Here is a 23723-nt window from a genome sequence, read left to right on the forward strand (position 1 = left end):
AATCAAGTGAATATAGAACTACATTACGATATGCTCAGATAAATATGAAAGTATTATAAGATAACATAATGTTCAAAATAATATTAAACTACAATTTTACAGCTTTACTATTATATATTCTAACACGGTTATTTAGAACTAGTGTAAAGCGGAAATCAAATTTGAATACTTGGGTAAATAATAATAAGAGCGCATAAAATAATTATTAAAATTTTATATTTGAAGCACTAACTTTGTGGTTATTCATTATAATAAAAAAATAAAAAATAAAAAAATTTACCATTTTTTTTTACTGACCAGTTTCAAAGTTATACAAGCTTCTTTAAGGTATACTTAACTAATCCTAACTTTATCGAGGTAGTTAAGTATACCTTGATAAAGAAGCTTGTAGAGCTTAGAAACCGGTCAGTAGAAGAAAAAAAAAGTGGTTAAAAACAAAGATGTTTTTATTTATTTTATAATACGAGCGGATTTTTTTTTTTTTTCAATCCTCATATTGGTAAGGTTTTAAATTGAACTGAAGAACAATGTATCAAGTGACAAATAATAAATAAATGTAATAAGAATGCAGATCAAATAAATGAGTTTTTTTTCAATAGGGTATTATACCAATAAAGATACAATACGAGGATATTTAAAACACATATACAATACGAGGATATTTAAAACACAAGTTAAAAGAAGATCATTAGTAAATGAATAAATAAAGTATAATTATGGAACTAATTACTAGTGAATTAACTCCACCTAACTTGTCTATCTAAGTTTTTAAACAATTGTTCAAATAGTGTACTCGGTATATAATAATATATTATGTAATTTTAGCTAAGTGCCCGAAATATTATGTGTTCAAATTATATGAACAATAAATACACCTATCCTTAAAAACGGCATTACATTTAAAAATAATTGGATGTATGTGAATTATTATAAAATATAATTTTTGTGTTACTAACATTCATTTAATAATTAATTACAAAATGTGAATACCCGTTCAATCCCCATTCAATCGATAGAATTTTATAAGACTTTAACTGAACACAATAATTTATAAATTTTACAATGGGCCAATCTCACCAGCCTTGTGGTCAAAATAAAGTTTCTATAGACATTGTATTCAGAAGAAAAAAAAATGTTCCATACAAAATGGTCATCTTTTTACATTTTATTGACAATGTCATTTTTATTTATATATGTATTTAAAAACATACCATTTTTACAATTGAGTGGCCATAAATTTTGTGATCTAGGCACTGCGATGGTAGAATTGTTTGTATAATTGCACTTTATATGTGACTTAATATAATACAGTCAAAGATGTATTATCATAGTGTTACACGGATGAAGTATTTCTCGCTCGTAGTAAAACTGTATAAGCATTAGAACATAAGTATTTAAGTGATGTTTGTATACACACCCAATTATAAAAGATAAGTCGGTACAATACTGGCGAGTTATCTGTTTTGCAAGATCTCAATTAATGTGCATTGGAATAAATGCAATTTTATACTAGTAATTTTGAGTTATAAATTCATAATTTAATTTTTAACGTAATTTTATCTATTAGGGTGGAACGATACCAAATATTTACGAAATAATGGAACCATTAAAGAGAGAAAACTCCATAGCATTTTCAAATATTTGTCTAAACTAAGTAATATCGTGGGGTAATTACTACAACTAGGTAACTCCATCATCAGTATTTTTTAGTTACCCACTAAAAACACATATTTGTATATTCCTCCATGAATGCTACTATTAGGCAAGTCATGATTCATTAAAATCATATTATGATGATTTGAATGCATGACTTGTACATTTATTTCATTCATGGAGGAGGATAAAAAATGGGCAATAATAAAAAATATTTTGAAGTTACCTAGTTTGTAGTCACCCAGCGATTATGATCTCATAAATTGAAATTCAAAAAACCATTTATTCCTGTACACTTTTAAAATAATTTAAGCCCTCACATTACATGTACGGTGTTATGCAATAATCACTTCAGCGCCAAAATAAAGTTGGCTATATTTTTTCTTCCTCTTCTGATATACATACATTTTAACCTTTATTTTAAAAACTTTAACTTTTTAAATGTTAATTTTAGATTTAAACTTAAAAACAAGCATTGTGTTGGTTTTTTGCATAACACCATCCATATAAGATTTGACAAAATATATTTTTTGCTTTTTTCTTTAAAGCATATCATCAACTCCAAATGTGTTTATTTCATAGACTTATTAATAGTTGTTTTATTTTATGCATGAATACCTGATTGATTGGGATCTGGGATCAAGAACTTTATTTGATAATATACAACTCTGATAGTGTTTTTTTTTTTAAATCTGTAATTCTGATTAAATTGATGTACTCACAAGATATCAAATGAAAATAAAATCACACAAAAAAAAGTAACAATAACAGTAACCGCTTTGGGTGAATTCCTGCACAAAGAGCAAGGACATGTTTAAATGATGTAATAGACAACCACTTCCTACTGTGGTTGGATATTAGTGACATAGTGACTGGCTAAAATGATATCTAAATAGCGATGATTATCACATCTAGTAAGAGGAAGTGGACAATTGTTGACTGCCAAACGCGTGTCATGTTCTTCCCATCTTGCGTCTTTAATGAAAGCAAATTATCTGAGTTCCTATTACTAAAACACTTGATAATAAAACTACAATGAAAACAAGAAATTTTCAAATTATTCTTGATTGACGTGGGGAAAATTTTGTGACTAGTATATTTCATATTGAGATTCATCTGTAGTTTTATCGTTACCATTTTTGATAGAGGTTTTAGTCAACCATCTCAAAAATAGAATGAAAAAAAAACTATTTGTACGAAATTCATCAGTAACAACCTAAATAATGTATTTATAATTATCATTATCTACACCCAGTGGTGCATTGGGCACAGCATGGTTCTCCAATGCAAACTATCTAGATAATTGGATGATTAAATTCACGCTTCAGATCCAGTCCAGCGACTAGAATATTGGAGATAAAATCACTCTTTTAAATAAATATTCCACACCGACACTACCGGGAAACAAATATCTCAAGCACTGATACAAAATACATTGTACAATTATAATTTTACTAATGATTTGTTATAATTGATTCTTATAAATGTATAAATGTCTGTTGGCTTTCCAATGAAATAAAATAAAATAAATAAATAAAATTAGACCAGGCTTATTTAGGAACTTAATTTAAATAGGAAGAGACTCACCTAAAATTGGTTTCTTGTGTTCTAGAAGTTCATAGTAGGATCTGGCCAGTAAGCCAGCGGGCTCAGATGGCTTGAAGTGTCCCATGTCCACAAGACGCTCGCAAGTTCTCATGAGGAAGGAAGAGAATTCTCCAGGATCGATGCCGTAAGCTCTCCATCCACCGACACCATCGGCCACACCTGAAATAATGATACCATTTGCTTACTTGTTAATAAATATTACACATAATGCTCCACATTTTTATTGTATGTTCCACAGAGCCCAACCTACCATAGATTCAGTTGGACCAGACACTTGCTTATAAGGGATGGGAGAATAATATGCTCGTATAAATTGACAAATGTGTATATTCCCGTCCCTTTTCAGTAAGTGATGTGGCGCTAGATCCCGAAAGATCCAGCGCTGATATTCCACTAAGTTTGAGGATGAATGAACTTGTATAATTTATTTTTTTAAATTGCATTTTACTACTTTTATTTAAAATAGAATGCAATTTGATGGAATAATTCATAATTATATGTGATCCTAACTCTAATAATATAAATAATTTATTAAAAATATATTACTAAAATAAATGTGGATTTTGTCGGCACTGAATCTAAAAAAAAAAAATTCCATCGTTCTAATATGGATGGAAAATATGTTAGCATATATTTTAAACTTGCTACGGCCATGAATGTGATTTTTATACTTGGATGATTCAATGCGGAGATTAAAATTTTAAAATGTATCTCAAGTATGCAGTATGCTATAACATGAATAATATACTTGTAAATTGACTACAAACTGGACTGGAAACCTTTCACAGTGTCAACAACTTATCAACGTATACATACACCTAGCATAATTAATTACTTTTATTTTGTTAATTAAAAGAAAGTTGACCAAATTTAGTTGGGTATCAGCAATATTGAACCAAATTTGATAAATTTACTCACAAAAACAATCAATTTAACTTTCTCTGTCCACAAATACAATAGCAAGCAGATTGATAAAAAATCTACCTTATTTATTTGTTTGCTGTTTTAAAATTAACTTTTTAAATAGGGTTGATATTTACAATACATTTCAAGATATAAAACTATTTATTATATTAAGTATGTATTTTTATAACTGTGAGACGAATTTGCTATAGATATACTAAGTTTTACAAAACATAAAAAGTGACATGGAAATGTGAACTAGGTTAATAAAATACATCAATTTGATTTTGAACTGGAAGATACAAAAATACAGATTATTAAAAATGTGGCATAAAAATGAGTTAGGATATAAAGAAATCCAACAAAAACAGTGAGTATACACTACTTAACATATGGGTGCTTACAACATTAGGTTGTAAATTAATGTAGAGGTCCCTAAATACATACCATTATAGAAGGACAAAATTCATGCATTTTCTACCTGCTTTTTTCACAACAGTACAAAAAATCACATTCCTTCAGACTGCATCGAACACCCTCCCATATTTTTTTCCTAAACATGTTTCCAGGATATTTAATTGGTAACAATTTTAAAGTGTTTATGTGTGAAACAGATGATTAAATTTCAACATTTTGTATCCATAAATAAGTAAGTATCCATGATGGTAGTAGTAGTAAATAATTCGCACTGAAGAATACACACTGAATCCATTAAAAAATATTACTATCCATTTTTTTTTTTATAATGTAACTTTTGTATAAAAAGTAAACAAAAAAGTATACATACAGTCGAACTCGGTTATTACGAGGAAGATCAGACCGACTGAATTTGCTCGTTATAAGCATTACTCGTTATACCAAAGAAAGGTTTGTTAAATTCAATCGCCATTGCATATTGTCGCTATTGAAAATTATAATAAATGCTTACAAACATACCAGTTTCTAAATTTCAAATTTAGATAAATAAACATTCGTATTTTTTCACAATGTTGACAATGTAACAAGGATAGAGAAAACTTTTTAAATACTTCAACATATTTCGCACCACGTTCTATTTTACAAATAATTGACACTTTTTTGCAAACTGAAACACTTCTGCTTGTTAGTAGTCATGTTTACAATTCAAGGGTTAGGTTTTAACTTATCTGACATCACCCACTTGTAATGTTCATTATGCATTGACCATAGAACTCAAATAAAAAACATTGTGAAAACCCCGGAAACAAAAATGTCATTCATAAATTACAAAAGAAGTTGTAAATTATGAGTTGCCGAGCCTGTGCTTACTAAGTTCACAAATCTTGTATTTTTTACATGCAATTTCAACCATGTGTGTGATACTTTGTCAATGTTGTCGGCGAAAACACTAATTAGGTATTAAGAAACTTACATGGTATCATAAATGTAAACCGATTGGGATATTTATTTATTGTACAGCGCCCTTGAGGTGATTTTCACAAAAATGGCGCTATATAAATTATCCATACATTATTATTATTATTATGATATTTTTCAACAATTAAAGAGTTTTTGATAGACTGTTGACAATATTTTTGTTCGGTATGTCCGAGAAGAAGCTCGTTACAAAAGTAATTGAATGTATGGAGTAAACTACATACATAAGTAATGCATTTGCTACTTACACATACATTTGCTAATTATGCATGAAATGTGATCCCATCCTGTTTCTTTAAGATCCCAGCAGTATTTCTACACTTTAAAATGACATAACAAGTCATAGTTGAATACAAATCGGGAGCTGCGTACTGAGCGACGTCTACAAAGAAACTAATGGGTCAAAACATAAAACTACTCTTTTAAGAGTAGTTTAGTCGCCTTCTGTTTGATGCGCGTATTCAGTTTCTGGACTGTTCATAATTCTATGCTTAAAGCGTTTATTTCTTATAATATCAATATGTACATCAATTAAATTTATTTCTTTATATTATCACTTTGTATTTGCGCCCTTGAGGCGAAAATTACGAAAATGGCGCTATATAAGTTATCCATAATAACAATCAAATTAAAGAAACCTGTTAATTCTAGTCAGTGAGACAGTTAAATAATGGGGTTTCAATCTTTTTTAAATTAAATGACATAACACACGAAGTACGGGTAAATTTTTAAAAAATGGTGCCAAAAATTATCCCGGCATAAGAATGCTTTAAAATGCCACGAAATTGAAAAAAAACATAAAGTGACTTTACCTAGGTTATGTGTGCGGTATTAAGTTGCTTTTTGTATATTGATAATTTTTGTTACATAAAGGTAAGATGATCAGTCTTAGGCTTCAGGCACTAGTCCAGGGACTATGAAATATTATTGTGTAAAAACACCTTTTTAAATAAATATTTCATATCTACCGTGTCGGGAATTGATCCCGAGACCTCTTGCATGGTAGGCAAACGCGCTGACCATTACACCACAAGGCCGATATTATAAAATACGTATTATTTTAATTATAATAACTGACCTCTAATTTATCATAAGAGAACAAACATAAAAATAATATTTGGCTGATTTATATTGTGCATTTTTTTTTTAAATAACCTGAAGGGCGCTTCACAATTTTGCAGCATTTGGAATTGTTGTATTGATAACTCTCGGTCTAGACACAATATTGAACTAATATTACAGATAAGATTATTTTTTCAGACATAAATATGGCCTATACATTGCCCACTTAAGTCATGCCATTGAAGTTAATGTAAAAAATACAATTCTTTTTTTTTTATTAATAAATTTCATAAAAGTTATGTTTTTTTTAAAATTCAGTACATATCTACTTTTATACATCTAGTAAATGTTATCACTGTAACTCTCTAAAAAAGGAGACTAACTCTTGTGCTTGGAGAGTGACTTACACTGTTGTAGTTTTTTATTTATAAGAGTTTATACAATTATAAATATACGAGTACATGAGAAAAGAAATATAAACATATAATATATAAAGAAAAAAACATAAAACAATAATACATTCATACTAATTAAAATTTAATGTAGTTTTTACACGTGTTCAAAAAATTTCTTTAGATTTACTTAAAATTTATTTATTGATATTTTATTTTTAATAAATTTTAGTTCATTGGGGAGATTATTATAATTTTTTACACTTTTGAAGACAAAGCTATTTTGACCATGACTTATGTGGGAATTTAGAAATTTTAATATTATATTGGTATCTGGGTGACTTATTCATCTCAAATTCTTTTATTTTTTCTTCTTTATAAATTTGTATAAAAGAATTTATTTTATAAAGAGTGTCTACTGTATGAACCTTAAATATTGTATATGGACTTTCCGTATTGAATGTTGAGGGTTTCTTTAAAATTACTTTAACAATTAATCTTTGTACTATTTTAAGAGGGTTTAATATACTGGCATATGCACCACCCCAGCTTACAATACCATATTGTAACAAAGATTGTACAATTGAGTAATAAGCTATTTTTTAATTATTGATTTTTAAAATATTCCTTAATTTAATAAATATGTATATACATTTTCTAATTCGTTTAACTAGTTCACTAATATAATACAAAGTTGTTTGATTTATTTTATTACAAATATTTATGTTTGTATAAATGTCAAAACCAATGCTCTAGAAATGACATATTGAATTTACAATTTAATTTGTAAAGTATCATTACCCCAAATGAACTGTAACTAATAAGTACCTAATAATTATTATTTGGTTAAGTAGTGAGCACTTTATCGCACAGTATCAAATAATGTTAAAATATTACAACAGAGATGAAGAACATTTTAGAGAAGGTAATATAGAAGTCTAGGAATCTACAGGGCTTATAACCTGTCATTGGCTGTTTAAGTGACCACTTTACACACTATGTAACATTCACCATTCTGCCCATATTTGAACATCTATATTCCTTCAATGAAACCTTTGTTTATGCGGGTGAGATTCATCTAATTGACTTATTTCACCTACATACTAGGCAACGCCTGAAACCTTTTTCTTTTTTAATTTCTATACTTCTTCATGGACCAGGTGGATTTATCAACAATATTTTGAGTTTGTCCAAATTTTTGAAGACAAGGACTGGATTCAACTCCCTGGGGAGCTGTTAATATTAACATATTACAACAGAGATGAAGAACATTTTAGAGAAGGTAATATAGAAGTCTAGGCATCTACGAGGCTTATGGCCATTGGCTGTCTATGGTCATTGGCTGGTTTGGACAAACTCAAAATATTGTTGTTTTCTTGTAATATAAATCCGAGGTTATAATAAAAGTTCTGAATATGTGAGAACAAGAAGATGTCTTTTTAAAATATATAACATTACATGTTTAGCAACTTAAAAAGTAAAATTTATGAAGCGGCGTTTAGTTAAACATGCGCATATTGTAATTGTATATTTATCAACTCGGGAGTGTTAGAAGATTGCGTAATTTCAAACCTCGGAATTATTATTTATCCAATTAAGATAAACCCTCTGAAAAGTAGTATTTACCACACAAAAATGGGAAGAGGCGTTTTAAAATATATAAAATGCTACCCACCAATGACATCAGCACAGTTGAACTTCGATGAAAACCAAGCGTCATCACCGAACTGTCCTTTCTGCTTTCTCCCATTAGTAAAGTCTTTGGGGAAACCACACACTACTGATACTAAATGAGGCTCACGTTTATATTTCGCGTCAAGCACACTGGAGTAACTAATTATCCCATTTCGTAACACGCGAGAGAGAATTCTCCCAGTCCAACAAATGGACTGCATTATTTGCTTGATTTAACTTACGATTTGCAAAGAACCCATTTTGTAATATTAATAAGCTGTAGAGGGAAACTATTTATTTTTATTATTACTACATGAGAATTATCGAAGAAATGCTAGAAAACACAAAATCTCTTCACTGTTCACGAAACGCCAAAAGAAAAACCACGAACAAGCACGAACAGCGAGAGTCCATAGAACAAATTTCGATGAAAGCTAACCTCGTGATCGTCAGCTGCGCGCAGATAATACAATAAAAGTGTTGCCAACTATAAAAATTGACATATTGAATAGTGTGGGTACTGTGCAGAATTTCAACGGTGCATTACTATGGCATTACGCATCAAAAATAAATACATTCATAATTCATACATTGGACTACACAAACAAAACGAAAGTAATATCTTATGTAAATTATAATTACATTTACCTTATTCATATTATTTGCAGTAATTTATGTTACTCGTTCTGAAAAGTTATAATTTCCACCTTTTCTATGATCATAGCTTTAATTTTTTAGAATAGATGAGGTAACGGTAAGTAAAATAATTTAACTTTACCCGTTTTTCAAATCAAGTGAATGAGTAAACTATAGATTAAAATGAATTAATACTTTCTTTAGGTTCATTTTTCAATTAGGGGAGAAGTGGGATAGTTGATCCCGCGGGACACTTGATCCCCATTCAAATTTGGCGCTACTAGATATTTTATCACTGCTCTTTTGGCACCACTGGGTAGCGGCCATAGTGTTGCCTTTGTTTTAATAAATGGTCGTTACCTCTGAAGAAGCGTAAACGAATAACAAATATTTTTCTGTTTTGTGACATTGAAACTTTATTTTACGCATGCAAGGTAAGTTTTAACCATTTTAATTCGTGTAGTTTATGATTGTTCTACCTTAATCGGTGAAACATGTGTACTTTGACCTACAAAACACCATTACATTGATATTATAATTGTAACTCCTCCAGCTTTAAATTTCAATTTTAACAAAAAATGTCAACAGAGGGATAGTTGATCCTTTGAAGTGGGGGATACTTGCTCCTAGGATCAAGTATCCCACTTCATCTATTTTTTAAACTCTTGATATCAAACCTGCAAAAATCATTGCCGTGAAAGGATCGAAACAGGTTGGCAAAATTACTTCAGCGGAACGAGGCGAGCTAGTTACGGTGTGTGCTGCTATCAGTGCTGTCGGTGGTCACATGCCTCCTCTAAAGATCTTTCCCAGAAAAAAAACTGGGAGGACAAGTTTTCTCAACCATGCACCTCCTGGCAGCAATGCAGCAACACATGCAAGTGGATGGATGACTTGCGCTGGTTTTCTCAAGTTCTTAGAGCACTTTGTTCGTTTCGCTCAGCCAAGAATAAGAATAAGAATAAGCTCAGATAAGAAGCACCTAATTATAATGGACAACCACGAAAGCCATTGCCCGCTGGAGGCTGTAAATTACGCGAGAGACAATGGCATTGTTGTTCTTACAATTCCACCGCACACCTCTCATAAGCTTCAGCCTTTGGACCGTGCCGTTTTTGGCCCACTGCAGACCTACTACTCCAAGGCAGCATCTAATTGTATGCTCAAGTTCCCTGGGAGAACTGCCACAATCTACGACATTGCCGAACTCCTTGGATAAGCGTTCCCTCGAGCCATGGCGCCAACCAACATCATAAGTGGATTCAAAGTAGCAGGAATATGGCCGATAAATGCAAACATCTTTACTGACGATGAATTTATGACCAGTGCTGTCATGGACCGTCCAGATCCAAATGATCCAATACAGTCAGCGCCTAGTACACCAGTTTCTACACAGCCTGCATCATCTGGGGCCCTGGAACCTTGCACTCCAACATCAAATATTCTTCCAGATCCAATACAGTCAGCACCTAGTACATCAGTTTATTCACATCCCACATCATCTGGGGTCCTGAAACTTTGCACTCTAACATCGAATATATCTGTAAAATATCTTTCACCACAAGACATCATGCCATATCCAAAGGCAGCACCTCGTGTGCAATCATCTCGAGGTAGAAAACGGGGGCGCTCTCGTATCCTGACTGATACACCTGAAAAGGCAGAAATTGAAGAACTTGCTCTCAAAAAGATAGCTAAGGAAGCTGCGATCATGAAGAAAAAATAAGAAAAACTTCAGAAACTTAGAAACACTGAACTTTTCAATTCCACTGATGAAGATGGGGATGATCTTTCCAGCCTTCCAGATAGTAGCGGTGGCTCTGATTTCCTTTCAGATGATGAAGAACTTATTGACGACATTAAACCAGAGAATGTTGACTACGTTTTAGTCAAGTCTTCCACCAAAAAAACAGTCAAGTTTTATGTTGGGAAAGTTTTGAGTCACAATGAAAATACCTTGAAAGTGAAACTCTTGGGGCGGAAGGAAGAATAAGCTGTCGAAGCCGTCCGTCAGCGGAACGACCGTCCTGGTCGTTCCGCTGACGGACGGCTAGCAGCATCAAGTTTAGACAAAAATTTGATGCTAATGTTTTCTAAATAATATAATTTCCATTCTTAATTGGCTATAATTACTAATGCTGTTTTTATGGGTGGGATACTTGATCACCGGGATCATGTAACCCACTCGTGGGGATCAAGTATCCCTCATGGACAGGGATACTTGATCCCCGCGAGTGTCTTACAAGAACTGATCTACTACATTTGTTTCACGAGAAAAAGGTTCTAAATGCACGCCTAGTGGAAGGTAATACATCACATTATGAACCTGGTGCAAAGAAAGAACAAAATAGCTATTACACTCTGAGATAATTCATGAAAACTAAAACAGGGATCAACCATCCCACCTTTCCCCTATTTTTTACTACCCATTAGTAAAAAAAACTATTATTGATTGATAGTGAATAAGTTTGAAGATTTATGTAACATATTATATATAATACATATCATGTAATATATGTGAATGATTAATAATAAATATATTAATGACAGAATTGATTACAATTGCAATATTTTTTTTGTTTTCACTTCGATTGTGTGGTCTTAAGAACACAAATTAAAAAATAAATAAATGAGTATTTAAGACAATTAAGAAAAAAAAAAATGTAAAAATGTATATTATTAGTTTACTTCCTTTTGTTGAAAAAAAGATCCACCGAAATGAATGAATTTTTTTGTTGATAACATAGACAAGTGGATCTTTTTCCTCTTCTCACAATTACTTTCCTTGCATCTTAAAATAATAGGTACTATAGTAGATGAGGTAGATATCATAGTTTGCGTTTTTATAGAGCTTAATGATTAGTTTTTTTTCAACTGTTGAGACACAAATTGACCATTGTTTACTAGTAGGTTGGAAGCTATTACTTAAAATAAATAAGCCTGTATAACACACTGCTTATATCAAAAATACGTTCATTGATACAGTTCATACATAAAAGCAAGTACAAGCAATAAAAAAATAATCTAATTTATTACCGTAGGTTACATGGGTTGACAAGCACTGACATCACAGATTAAGAGGCGGCAGAGTTATTGTTTCTTGTCATGGGGGTGATTTATGGCTCCGGATCGTCTAAGCAGAAGAACATGTGGTGCTTTGGTCAGCCGAACTATCTGTATCTAGTACCTAATGTCTCACACCATAGTCAAAGTTTTCAAAAGAGCCTAAAAGTCAGCATTCATACACGACTGAGTAAGAACTAGAGATCATCTATTTGAAATGGGGCTAGTAAAATTTTACGTTATGCCAAAGTACCCGGTGAACCAAATAAGGTAAGCGACCGAGTATGAAATGGCAGATCAGTATAATTTGACCTTATGGGGTGAGAGCCAAAACGTAGTCTAGTACCAAAGAGTTCCAAACATGGAAAGCAGGTTGAGCTAAGGGAGCCCTGAGTAAGAGTCTAATCCAGAGAGTACTGATGGGATGTTAGAAGGGCACCGCCTTAGAATACGATAGAATATGGAAACCTATTCCATATGTTAGAGTCAAAAATAAGTAACTATTATGTTGTAAGAATGGGATAGAAATCTTCAAAAAATATATGGGGAGAAAAATGGGTACTGTTTTTGATAATTAATGCATCTAAATTATGATTTCACAAAATGCAAGATAAAATATATTTTAAAATGTCATTTTGCTGAATATAAAAAATACAAAAATTGTAAAAGAATAAATAAATAAATAAATATTTATTTTGGGCCGACCTTTACACTTTTTATTTTATGTAGGATTCTCATATATATTATTTTATGTAAAAAAAAACATTTTCCTGGGTTTGTGGACGTGAGTAATAATTTTAGAAATAAAAGTCATTTCTGGAATCGAAATTAAAATATATTTCTTAAGATAAGTCATCTTTGTTAGTTGCAAAGTTCACATAAAGATTTCATTACTTTTTAAATTATTACAACGCTTAATCCATGTTATAATGAATTCACTTAGTGTGGAAGATTCTTCTACTCCACCCAATCATCTCCAATGTTGCAGGGAGATGTTTCCAGGAGATCATTCGACTCACTAAAAAAAATGTTTCTCTTAATTTTAATAAGTGTGTATTTAGCTTTTATAACATTTAAATATCTAGAATCAGAACGTCAGATTGGTTATGGCAAAACCCGGTTATTGGGAAATAATAAAATTTTATCATAGTTTTATCAAAATACATATTTCATCAAAAGTCAGAAGACATATAAAAATTAAGGGCATCTTTTAAATGTGTAGGTACACATTATTACTGGTCAAAATCCTAATTTTTATACACAAATCATTTAAACCTCACCGTATTTCTAAAAACTACAAATTTTTACATTGATGATAAAAGAAATACAAGATTTATTCTTAGAGGTATTCTACTTTTTAAGTACAATGGTTGAATTTTCACCTATCGAGGGATGGATCGTTGCTGAACATTTCTGTAGGAACTGTTGGGGGAGCTTTTTCTGGAACTAGTTCGAGACAACTCTGCCTGGACTGTAAATGTCTCTCTACTTCTTCGGGAGTCATATGTCCATCGGATGTAAGACTCAGAGCTTTGGAGTTGGTCATTTGATGCTGTAATAAAAACAATATTAAGTATGAATTTATTTACTACATATAGGGTAAGTTAAAATAAAAACGGCATTCTCCATTTTTTTTAATTTTGCGAAATATGCAATAAATGTTTTTTTTTGTTTTAGTTAATTGTAGCCAGAAGTTACTCTCTGCGTATATTTTGTTGCAATTGATAGATACATTGTTGACTTATTTTAATTTAATAGATGGTTTTGGTTTGTTTATTGTTCTGTAACGTAAATGAGAGTGCCGTTGTTGTTGCGGAACAATATACATAGAGAAAAAATGAATGAGATGCTGCCATTAATGTTCCGAAACCTTTGCAGTTGTTAATAGTATTATTGTTTCTCTATCCATTTCCATATCTAACTCATTTCAGACCAATGGTGGAGATTGCTGTCTTCGTTTTAACACACCTCATATATTAATGTCGCTTGAGTTATTACGAAAAAAAATATCCACGAAGGAAAATAAAGATATTCATGTTTGAATTAAGTAATATTAAAAAAAAAATTAACTGTCCACCTGAATTAAAACTATACGCTTGCTACTGGTTCAACGTACAAAAAAAAGAAAAAGTTTGGCCACAAAAATAAATTAAATTTTATTTTTATGAAGCCTGAGTGTTACGGGCTATAATTTACTACTGTAATTGGGCATTCTGGCCTGTTGTGGGTTTAAAAAATAGGAGTTTTGAATCAGACGCCACCTTGAAAAGATAACAACTCTAAAAAAATTAATAATACTGGTGTTGACTAGTAGAATAGTTTTTCAAAAAAGTTTTGGGAGCATCAATAAAAAGTGATGATAACTTGAATCTTCTCTCGTGCAAAAATAAAACAATTTTACCATAGGCACACTGTTCTGTATAACTTTCTTTGGAGGAGGAGGTCTTTTTCTTTTTATAACATTTTGGCTTTTAACAGCGGTGGACATATTGGTTCCAGCACCATGCCCTCCTGCTGCAGGTTCCACTCTTCTTCTAAAAAAAATATGTCAGTTGAAAAAAGGTTACAAATCAAACTCATTCATTTTAAAGTTGTATGAAGTCAAATTGGACTTATTTTCACTCTTGAGAATAGAGATTAACAATAGATTTTATAAACAGGTATTTTCATTATATTACTGAGAGTTATTACACATACTATTTCCCGATAGTTATATTATTAATATGATTAAATAATATGATAAATGATTATCAAGGTTGTTTGAATTAAAAGAAATTTCCACAAAGTTGACGCTAAAATATTAAACAATACGAAAGTAATTTTCATGCATACTTTTTGGAATGTTCTATTCGGCTCGTATCAGCATCGTCAGAAGATTCTGTCTCGTCACTTTCCGAAGAACTATTATCTGGTTTCTCGAACTGCAGAAGTCTATCCAAGAGGAAACTTCTGTCCCGACACGCTTTTAATAAGCGTTTTTGAGACGAACGGAGGGCATCTTGGAAACATTCATTTTCCTGGGACAAAAAAAAAATACTCCATGATTAAAAAAAATATATTTGAGAACTAAACAGTTTGAATACACATGAATTTTAGTAAATTTTTTTAAAAGGAATAATTGCATTCTTGTAATTTACCCAAATATTACAATTTTTGGGGCCATTTTTAATGAGTCGTAAATAACTCACTATTAGAAAATGGGAAGCAAGTTGCGGTAGAGCGGGATGCGAACATCAGACCATTGATCCGTGGGTCCGTGACACTAGCCACGAGACCATGACTTGATTCTATAATACTCTATAAGATAATAATACTAGAAATATTTTATAAAAATAAGGTTAGTTATTTGATTCAGTTTTTAAGTTCAGTTTAAGGCTGATAAACTTTACATTTGTAATTATGTAAAAAAAAAAATCACACACTCTGCAATTGGACAATGAATGCAGTGCCCTATGCACTACTAGGTGCAGATAGGTAAATTATGATGATGACCTATTGTTTTTTTGGATATAAGAGGCACTTACATATATCAGGTACTTGAGTTTCTTCTTGAGTGTGTTGTACTGTGCCCTGTAGTTGACCGGCTCTGGTTCGCTCTGACTGCTGTCACTGGAATATTCTTCTACAGCGGGGGCCCTTGCCCCTCCGCCTCCCCGGTTGGCCACTTCCCCCTCGGCCTGCATGTTGGCCATAGAACGGCAATACCAACCGTCTAGCATGTTGCCGCTGTGAAAAAAACAATGACTTAGAAAACACATAAAAAATCAATATTTTATTTCTTCTTTTCCTTTTTTCTTCTCTCTTTACCACATTTACCTCATCCTCTCCCCATAGTATAGTGTAGATAAATGTTTTCGAAATAATGAATGAAAAGGTAAAACTGGAATTCCTTTTCTAACATTAAGTGTAACCAACACATCAAAAACTTGAGAAACTTTACTATAGGTTCCAGGATAATACCAGTTTAACTTCAAAATAAAACTCGTTCTAGATAAGGCAAGTGTTTAGAGAATTTAAGTAGATTTATATTCTCAACTATCATTTGCAGATTTGAATAATTAAACATAAAGGAAATAACAACAACAAAAAAACAATACATTTAAGGTTCACGGATTCATTATACTCAATGTACTTATTTTTTCGCAAGTATGGTCATGTGGGAGTAATAAAACGATCGAATAATATAGATAATACATACGAGTTTTCAATAATAATGCTTTTAAAACAACTTGATAAGAAAATTACACAAAATGTGTACAATCTCAAATCACCCGAAAAGATGCTGTCAAAAATGTCAAACTTATGTTTTGAATAGAATAGTTGGTCGCACTGACAATAAAGGCGTAACAGCGCGCGATTTTATCGATCGTTTATTTTCAAGTTGTCAAAGTGAAGTGTTCCGTTGACGTTCGACAATTTCAGTTTTTTCAGTAATACTAAATTTCAGGTGTGCTATATTTAAAATTTTAAACGTAACTTAAAATATTATAGCCTAAAATACGCAAAGTTTGGTGTATTATTTTCAACTTATTGATAAAAGTATATTAATTCTAAAATAATTGATAGATAGCGCCACTATTCACATTTTTTTCGTAAGGTTTACAGTCTACCAATAGGAGTTATTCAAATCAGGACCTTGATTGGAACGCATGTGCCTATACAGCTGAGCGATTGTGCCGTGCGCGATCGCGGACCTTAATTTTGCCTCGTGTTATTATGGCTCTTGGAAGTGAAGTGAATGATAATAAGCCGCAAAATGGGACTAATGAAATAAAAAGTACTAAATCGGGAAATAAAAGTCCGGAGACTAGTGCCGGAGACCATTTGAAGAAGGGTAAGTGATTTTCTTATTTATTAGATTTTCAATTGGAAAGAGCGGTTTCGTATCTGTTATGTAACATTTTAAAACTTAATTTTCCGTGTTCCCCGTAGTTCGTGTTACAGAATTTGGCATTTAAATGTTTCTTTATACATTATTGATTTCGCCTTCCGTTCCAGTAAAATATTAAGCATGTGACCATTGAAAAACATGTGACTGCGTGCTGATATAACTCGGCCGCTCTTTCAGTGAGATTGCGTCATATGAAAATGTGTATTTTCCACAATTTTCCGATAGTGTCCTGACTCTACTTATTGAATCTTAATGAAAACCACTATTATACATGAGAAAAATCGCTTTTTCGTTTCTTTATCTTTACGTTTATATTCTGCATTTACTTAAATAGGCCCTTGTCCCAGATATCAGTGTTTTAAAAGATTTTTTTTTAATTTGCGATTTATTTGTTGAATGGCATGCAAATGACTTCGTTTCTTATCATAACTATATAAGGAATATGTAAAACAGTTATTGAACCGTATGACCGATTGCACTGACCAATAAAGATTGTTTCGTTCGACTTATCATTACCTACACACTGCAAATAAAACTATTCAACTCTCCTAAATACAATATATAGGTACTTGTGAAAAAAAAAAAACATGTATTAATTAGTGATCGTATTTTTTAAAATGTCATATTTTATTTAAATCAATCGATTTAATTCAAAAGTTATCGAAATCGAAAAAAACCTTTGTTTTTGGGTGTGTGCTATGCCGAAGAGTTCGGGCAGTAGTAGGCAATTTAAATAAATTATTGTAATAATTATCATATTTAGGTGAAAGTCGGAATATATTGATTTTGTGTTGCAATAACCAGAAATAGTGTAAGTTTAAATTAAAGTTTAATTTCTTATTTACCAACCTTAAACTTTCAGCTTGTTTTTTGGTTAGAAATTTAAACATTCATTCATCATCATTATCATAATTTCATTTCCGTACTTGTGGTGCATAGGGCATTGCATTGGTACACCAAATAAGCGTACCTTGCTGAAAAAATTCTCATGTGAAGCTAGATGATCAGTCTTACGCTTTAGGTTCCAGTCCAGGGACTATGAAATATTCAGTGCAAAAAAACATTTTAAAATCAAATTTCATGTCAAGCATCGGGAATAGAACCGGAGACCTCTTGCGTGGTAGGTAAACGTGCTGATCATTCGACCACCAGACGGATAAAATTTATATTACTACACTACTATATATATGTCGTCCAGTCAACCAATTTATTCCATTCTTAACAACACAGGTGTTCTTTAAACCCTGTCACATCCGAAACCACAATGATCAGTATGGGCAAGAAGACATATTAGCATATTAAAAAAAATATTTAGAACAAAGATTTTTTTTCAAATAAAATATTTAAAAAAAACAAATGGTTGCTTACTTCTGCAGAAGTCAGGGGAGCGCGGTGCAGTTTCAAATCCCCCCCCCCCTCCTCGTTTCTCCCCCCGCAAGTAGAAACCATTAGCTTTTTTTGATATTTTATTTTTTAAAATTTTAATAGTTCTAAAAAATTATTTTAATGTGCCAATATGTCTTCTTGCTTATACTGATCATCGTGGTTTCGGATGTGATAGGGTTTAATTAACACCCTGTATAAGGTACGTATATTTCTTTATCCGGGCGGATGAAGAATACAGTTCCTCGTGTAAAATAGAACCAGCGTTTTCCTAAGCACGGTAAAAAATAGAGCATTAAATTATTCAGCAAGTTTCTGGAATATGTACATTTTTTTCATTTTTATAAAATGGAACTGCTTTGAACGACGTCACTAGTTCATATGAATGAACCAATGATTAAAAAAAAGAAAGATGTGGAAGCTTTCCGGTTTACTTACCGTCAACGGACGAATCAGCATAACTAACCGAGAAGAAGCGAAAGAGAACTTAAGACGTCCTGAGTCCAGTCTTATAACCGTTTAGTTTTACGATGTCAGTAATTATGTATGTATTTGTATGTTCATTATTATATTTTTGTTCCTTTTACAATATTTTTATAAAACTTTTTTCTTTTCTTATTCTTTAAATTTAAATTGATCTTGTTTCTATTAACTTTATATTTATAACTGTAAATAAGTATATGTATTTTTATTTTATTTGCAACTTCTAAAAACCTAACAATTGTTAATTGCTTTTGTTTTGATACCGATAATGTACATAATCAATATCTTACACCACTGTGAAAAAAAAATATTGACTGTTTTCACAATTTTCGTTCATATGTATTCTTATTTTCTGTAAACAATATATGTAAAAACTGTTGTGTTTTCCCAAATAAAAATAAATAAATAAATAACAAATATTCACATTTCCGCGCACGCGCATCAAAGTTCATAATGTTGTCGTATTGTTCTACGAGACTCATAGAGATAAGACCATCCAACTTGAGTAATACAAAGAAAAACTACTCTTAACGCATGGCATATTGAAATTCTACCAAAATTTTAGAACATCTCGAGTTTTAGGTGCTGTTCAAATGGTAACAGCTTCACCGCTAGACGCGCCTGCTCGTGCGCTCTGTTAATTATTTATCAACTATTTTTATTTTATTACTCGTATTTTAATAGAAAACTTATATAGGCTCATGTAAATTAGAATTAGATATCTACCTATATGTATTACACCCATCACACCCACTAAATTTGAAAATATTTATTTTTTGTCAGCATCCCTACCAATATATTCACCGCACGCGCCTGATATATGTATATTGTTTATTAGTTAAGGTATAACTGGGTGTTCAAATTTTATTTGTACGACTATCTAAAATAAATACATGACATACAAATTTAGGTTGGTTATATTGTAAAATTATTCTGCTCATTAGACGTGTCCTGACCTGATGCATTCGTAAATGCATTATTGTATGTACTTACTTGTATATCCCTTCAAAAGGAACAGTCTAACAGTATGCATTTCTTCATCACGATTGTCTCCCGCAGCGTTTTTACTATTTTCCCCTTTTTTTTAAAGCATTCCTTCACTCCAGATGTTTTAGGAAATCTTCTTTTTGTAAAAATCTATCCTTGTTTTGTTTGTATACTCGTAGGAACCTACCGATCTGAATATTATAATATTAACTCTTGTGTGGCTATGCTGTCATATGAGTTTACATAAAGACTTGATATGTCTCTTATTTTTTTAATATGGTTGCATCTCTGTCGGCTCCCAGCTCCTGTGCATTCTCACAAATCAGGTTCGCGTCCCGTAGTTCTGACATGAACTGCCGACAAACATTCAGCAGTGAACGTCCAGGACTTTGAGAACCTGATGCCTTGTAAAGTAGGCAAGCGTGGTTAAGGCTCTCAGGAGGCATCCGCGGTATTCTTTTATTACTTCATTCCTCACAAAGTCAAACCACCGCACACCCAAGATTCTTCTGAGACACTTATTCTCAAAACGCAGAATTTTGCTGTTTTGGGCCCCAGTGATTTGCTACGATTTGCATCCGTAGAGGAGAATAGGTGTTAGGCAGGCGTTATATAGGCGGCATTTGGTTTTCACTGAGTAAATATCATATCTCCAGACAGTCTGCACACTGTTGAATGTGGCGCCTGCTATTCCTAGCCACTCTCCCAGTTCTTTTTTAATGCTGCCATTTTCCGTGACATATACTCTCTACCTTATATGAAACTCTCGACCTTTTCGTTGACCTTGTTTGACAGAGTCAGGAGATTGTGGACATCAAGGCACCAATGGGCATAGGAAGGAATGGAGACGTCTGGAAGAGGCCTTTATCCAGCAGTGGAGAGAATAAGGCTTAAGCAGAAGACATGAAGTCTAACACAGTACATGGGTTTTTGCAATATTGATTTTTAAACCCATGCATGCGGAGTACCTATTTATCCTATCTACAGTGACCTGAAGACCCCAGACTGAATAGTCAATATTATAACCGCATCATCGGCATAGTCCTAAGTAGCATAGTTTTTGGGAGGAGGAGATAGAAAATCGTCGATCTAGTGGAGTTGACACAGGATGAAGTCCATGAGGATTATAAAAACAAAGGGTGTAAGGATTCAGTATAACAGGCCTAAATTTGTGAATTTTATAAGTTTAAAAAAAATAATTATAAAAGAGGAATACTTGAGTTGTTATTGTTTATTATTTATTTTTTTATCCCAACTTTACTTCTAAACACTGTTCTATATTTTATTGCTATATATTGTATTTTTTAAATTTTATGTTGTTTATATACTCATGTTTTATATAACTTCCATGCATGTAAAAGCCTTATGGGCGTGAAAAATTAATAAAATAAATTTAAAAAAATAAATATATATTCTAAGTAAGCTATAAAAAAAGTATTCTATTGTATACTTCATCATTTGTCACACACGAAATTGTGACAGAATAAGCCTTCTGTTTTTTTTGCATGAATGATAGTTATACAGGTTTATCAAATATTTTTTTTTATTATTATTTTATTGTAGAAAAAAATCATCTGTAAATGATAATATTTTTTTTACATTGTTATTATCAAATAATTCTAAATAAAGCGATGTTTTCTTATTTTTGTTTCGTTCCCGCAAAAGTGTCGATTGAATACATAAATACATCCATCTCTATTGTTGTGTGTTTTCTTGGAATTAGTGACCGCAATTCTCTATATACCTGTGTAAGTATATCGTAAAATGCATCATGTAAATTAATTATACATTAAAATGAAAAATGCGTTGTTACTTAAAAATCTCCATGTGCTTAAATAGAAATAGGAGGTTATAATAGAAAAATTGAAAACGAGTCAATTTTTAACAAAATCTTAGTATGATTTTATTTTGAAAAATACATACGTTTTTTTGTAATTAAACGTGAAAACTCAATAAAGAACGAGCATAGAATTTAAGTTTCGAAGGTATAATTGTTTAAATGATTAGGGTAATCCAATTTCATTCTGAGTTAGAAATAATTTGCCAAGTAAGTATCTATTTGACCCTCGGTGCAACGTAAAACAGTGTGTGTTATAAAATTGCAATTGTATGCGTCAGGAACCATTTTGACGATTTTTTTTCCCACGCGCGGGTGATGTGCCCTTATATATTTTAATTTTCGTTCCATTTCTTAAAAGTCATAAATAACTTGTGTGCTGGAAAAATGGAAATCGAGTATGTGCCATATTTGTTTGTTTTTGTTTTGTTAGGTTTATGTTTTATTTGTAATAATGTCACATATATTACCAAATATACCAACATGGCACTGTGTGCACAATAATGAATATAAATAAAAATGTACGTGAAAGTGTGGTAAGATTGCTTCATTTACAAACCTTACCGACATCACCTTAGAAAAAATATTTTAGATATTTTAGATATTTTTTCTAGTACTTAGTACACTAAAAAAATGATTAAGATAAAATTATCAATAAAACTTCTTGGTTTAGTTTCACTTTTATTTCATTTGACCGACGAGCGCTTTCGCCTAAGAAGGCATCTTCAGGACTGGAAATTTGCTAACAAAATTTTGAACTTTTATAATATTGGTTACAAGGTTTATATATAAAAGGATCACATTAGTATTTTATCGAGGGACAGACAACATAAATATAATTACAACTGGTTTGCAAAACAGTTCGTTTTCGCAAGTAAAACTAAACCAAGAAATACAATTTTTAATTTTATTTATAATTTTATCTAAATAATTAACTATGGAGTTTTATTGAAAAATATCTACAAAAAAACATCAATACAACAATAAATGGTTTCTATTTTATCCCGATTTAAAATAAAATTCAATATTGTCACACGATTTAATTATTTATTTTTTTAAAAGTGAATTCTGAAAACTAGGTTTACCAACGTCGCGAAACACTATTTAACTTAGTTTAATTCAATTTGATGATGATTGTATAATATACCTTTACTTTTCTAACAAGAAAAAAGTTACCGAAAACCCATTCAACTTTCTATCACTTGTTTTAGAACACTTGTGTTCTGAAACCGGTTGGCGTATTAAATGTATTGTAGTGATTTTACCAAAAAAAAATACGTACTAAAATGATTTATATGCTAGGTACCCCCACCCCTATTTTAGTAAATTTTATGCAGGAAGAGCAAAAACACTTGAGGGGAAGGAAGTGTGGAATACGAGTGCGGGAAAGGGGTCGTAGGGAGGGCAGTATGTATTCATACGTCAGGGAAGAATAAGAAAGAATTACTGAAAAACAGTCAAAGGAAATGCACTTCAGCCGTTTCTTAAAGACACTGCATAATGACGGTGCATCTGTGTGGTAAATCGTTCCATAGTCTTTAACAGGGTTGGCCAATTAGATCAGATCCGTGGTCTACTTTTTACTGTCCAGTGTCCGTGCGATCTGCCAATCATCATACCGTTCACAATCAATGTTGCATAGTTCACTGCATTGGAACACCAAATGCTCGTCAGACGTTTCTTGATGACACGGTATAACGAAGGTGCATCCGTGTGGTAAATCTTCCTATAGTCTATAACGGGGTTGGCCAATTAG

General features: G+C 31.7%; 3 protein-coding genes across 5 annotated transcripts in view; 1 reads left to right on the plus strand and 2 right to left on the minus strand.

Moving 5' to 3' along the window:
- Nucleotides 1-2030: 2030 nt before the first annotated feature.
- On the minus strand, nt 2031-9166 carry LOC148275164 (protein phosphatase PTC7 homolog). Its single transcript, XM_088236061.1, has 2 exons — nt 8689-9166; nt 2031-3420 (listed from the first exon to the last, which is right to left on the minus strand). Exons 1-2 carry the CDS (start codon nt 8906-8908, stop codon nt 3221-3223), a joined length of 420 nt encoding a protein of 139 aa, XP_088092187.1. The 5' UTR covers nt 8909-9166; the 3' UTR covers nt 2031-3220.
- A 4033-nt stretch (nt 9167-13199) lies between these two features.
- On the minus strand, nt 13200-16978 carry LOC148275165 (uncharacterized). Of its 2 annotated transcripts, none has more exons than XM_088236070.1 (6): nt 16203-16978; nt 15911-16112; nt 15219-15403; nt 14788-14920; nt 13769-13938; nt 13200-13404 (listed from the first exon to the last, which is right to left on the minus strand). In XM_088236070.1, the coding sequence occupies exons 1-6, from the start codon at nt 16205-16207 to the stop codon at nt 13344-13346; spliced, it is 756 nt and encodes a 251-aa protein (XP_088092196.1). In that variant the 5' UTR covers nt 16208-16978; the 3' UTR covers nt 13200-13343. The 2 variants fall into 2 exon arrangements, with proteins under 2 accessions (XP_088092196.1, XP_088092197.1); XM_088236071.1 differs by having other exon boundaries at nt 16585-16860.
- Nucleotides 16979-17007: 29 nt separating this feature from the next.
- The window catches only part of clu (clustered mitochondria protein homolog), a 72406-nt gene continuing 65690 nt past the window's right edge, over nt 17008-23723 (plus strand). For both annotated transcript variants that reach the window (XM_088236068.1, XM_088236069.1), the window contains exon 1: nt 17008-17220. In XM_088236068.1, coding sequence (XP_088092194.1) covers nt 17103-17220 — 118 coding nt within the window. In that variant the 5' untranslated portion in view covers nt 17008-17102. The remainder of the gene's footprint in view (nt 17221-23723) is intronic.

Source organism: Micrasema longulum, unplaced genomic scaffold (genome assembly GCF_059751315.1).
Source record: "Micrasema longulum isolate JH-2025_06_02 unplaced genomic scaffold, ASM5975131v1 h1tg001496l, whole genome shotgun sequence".
NCBI classification, from domain to species: domain Eukaryota; kingdom Metazoa; phylum Arthropoda; class Insecta; order Trichoptera; family Brachycentridae; genus Micrasema; species Micrasema longulum.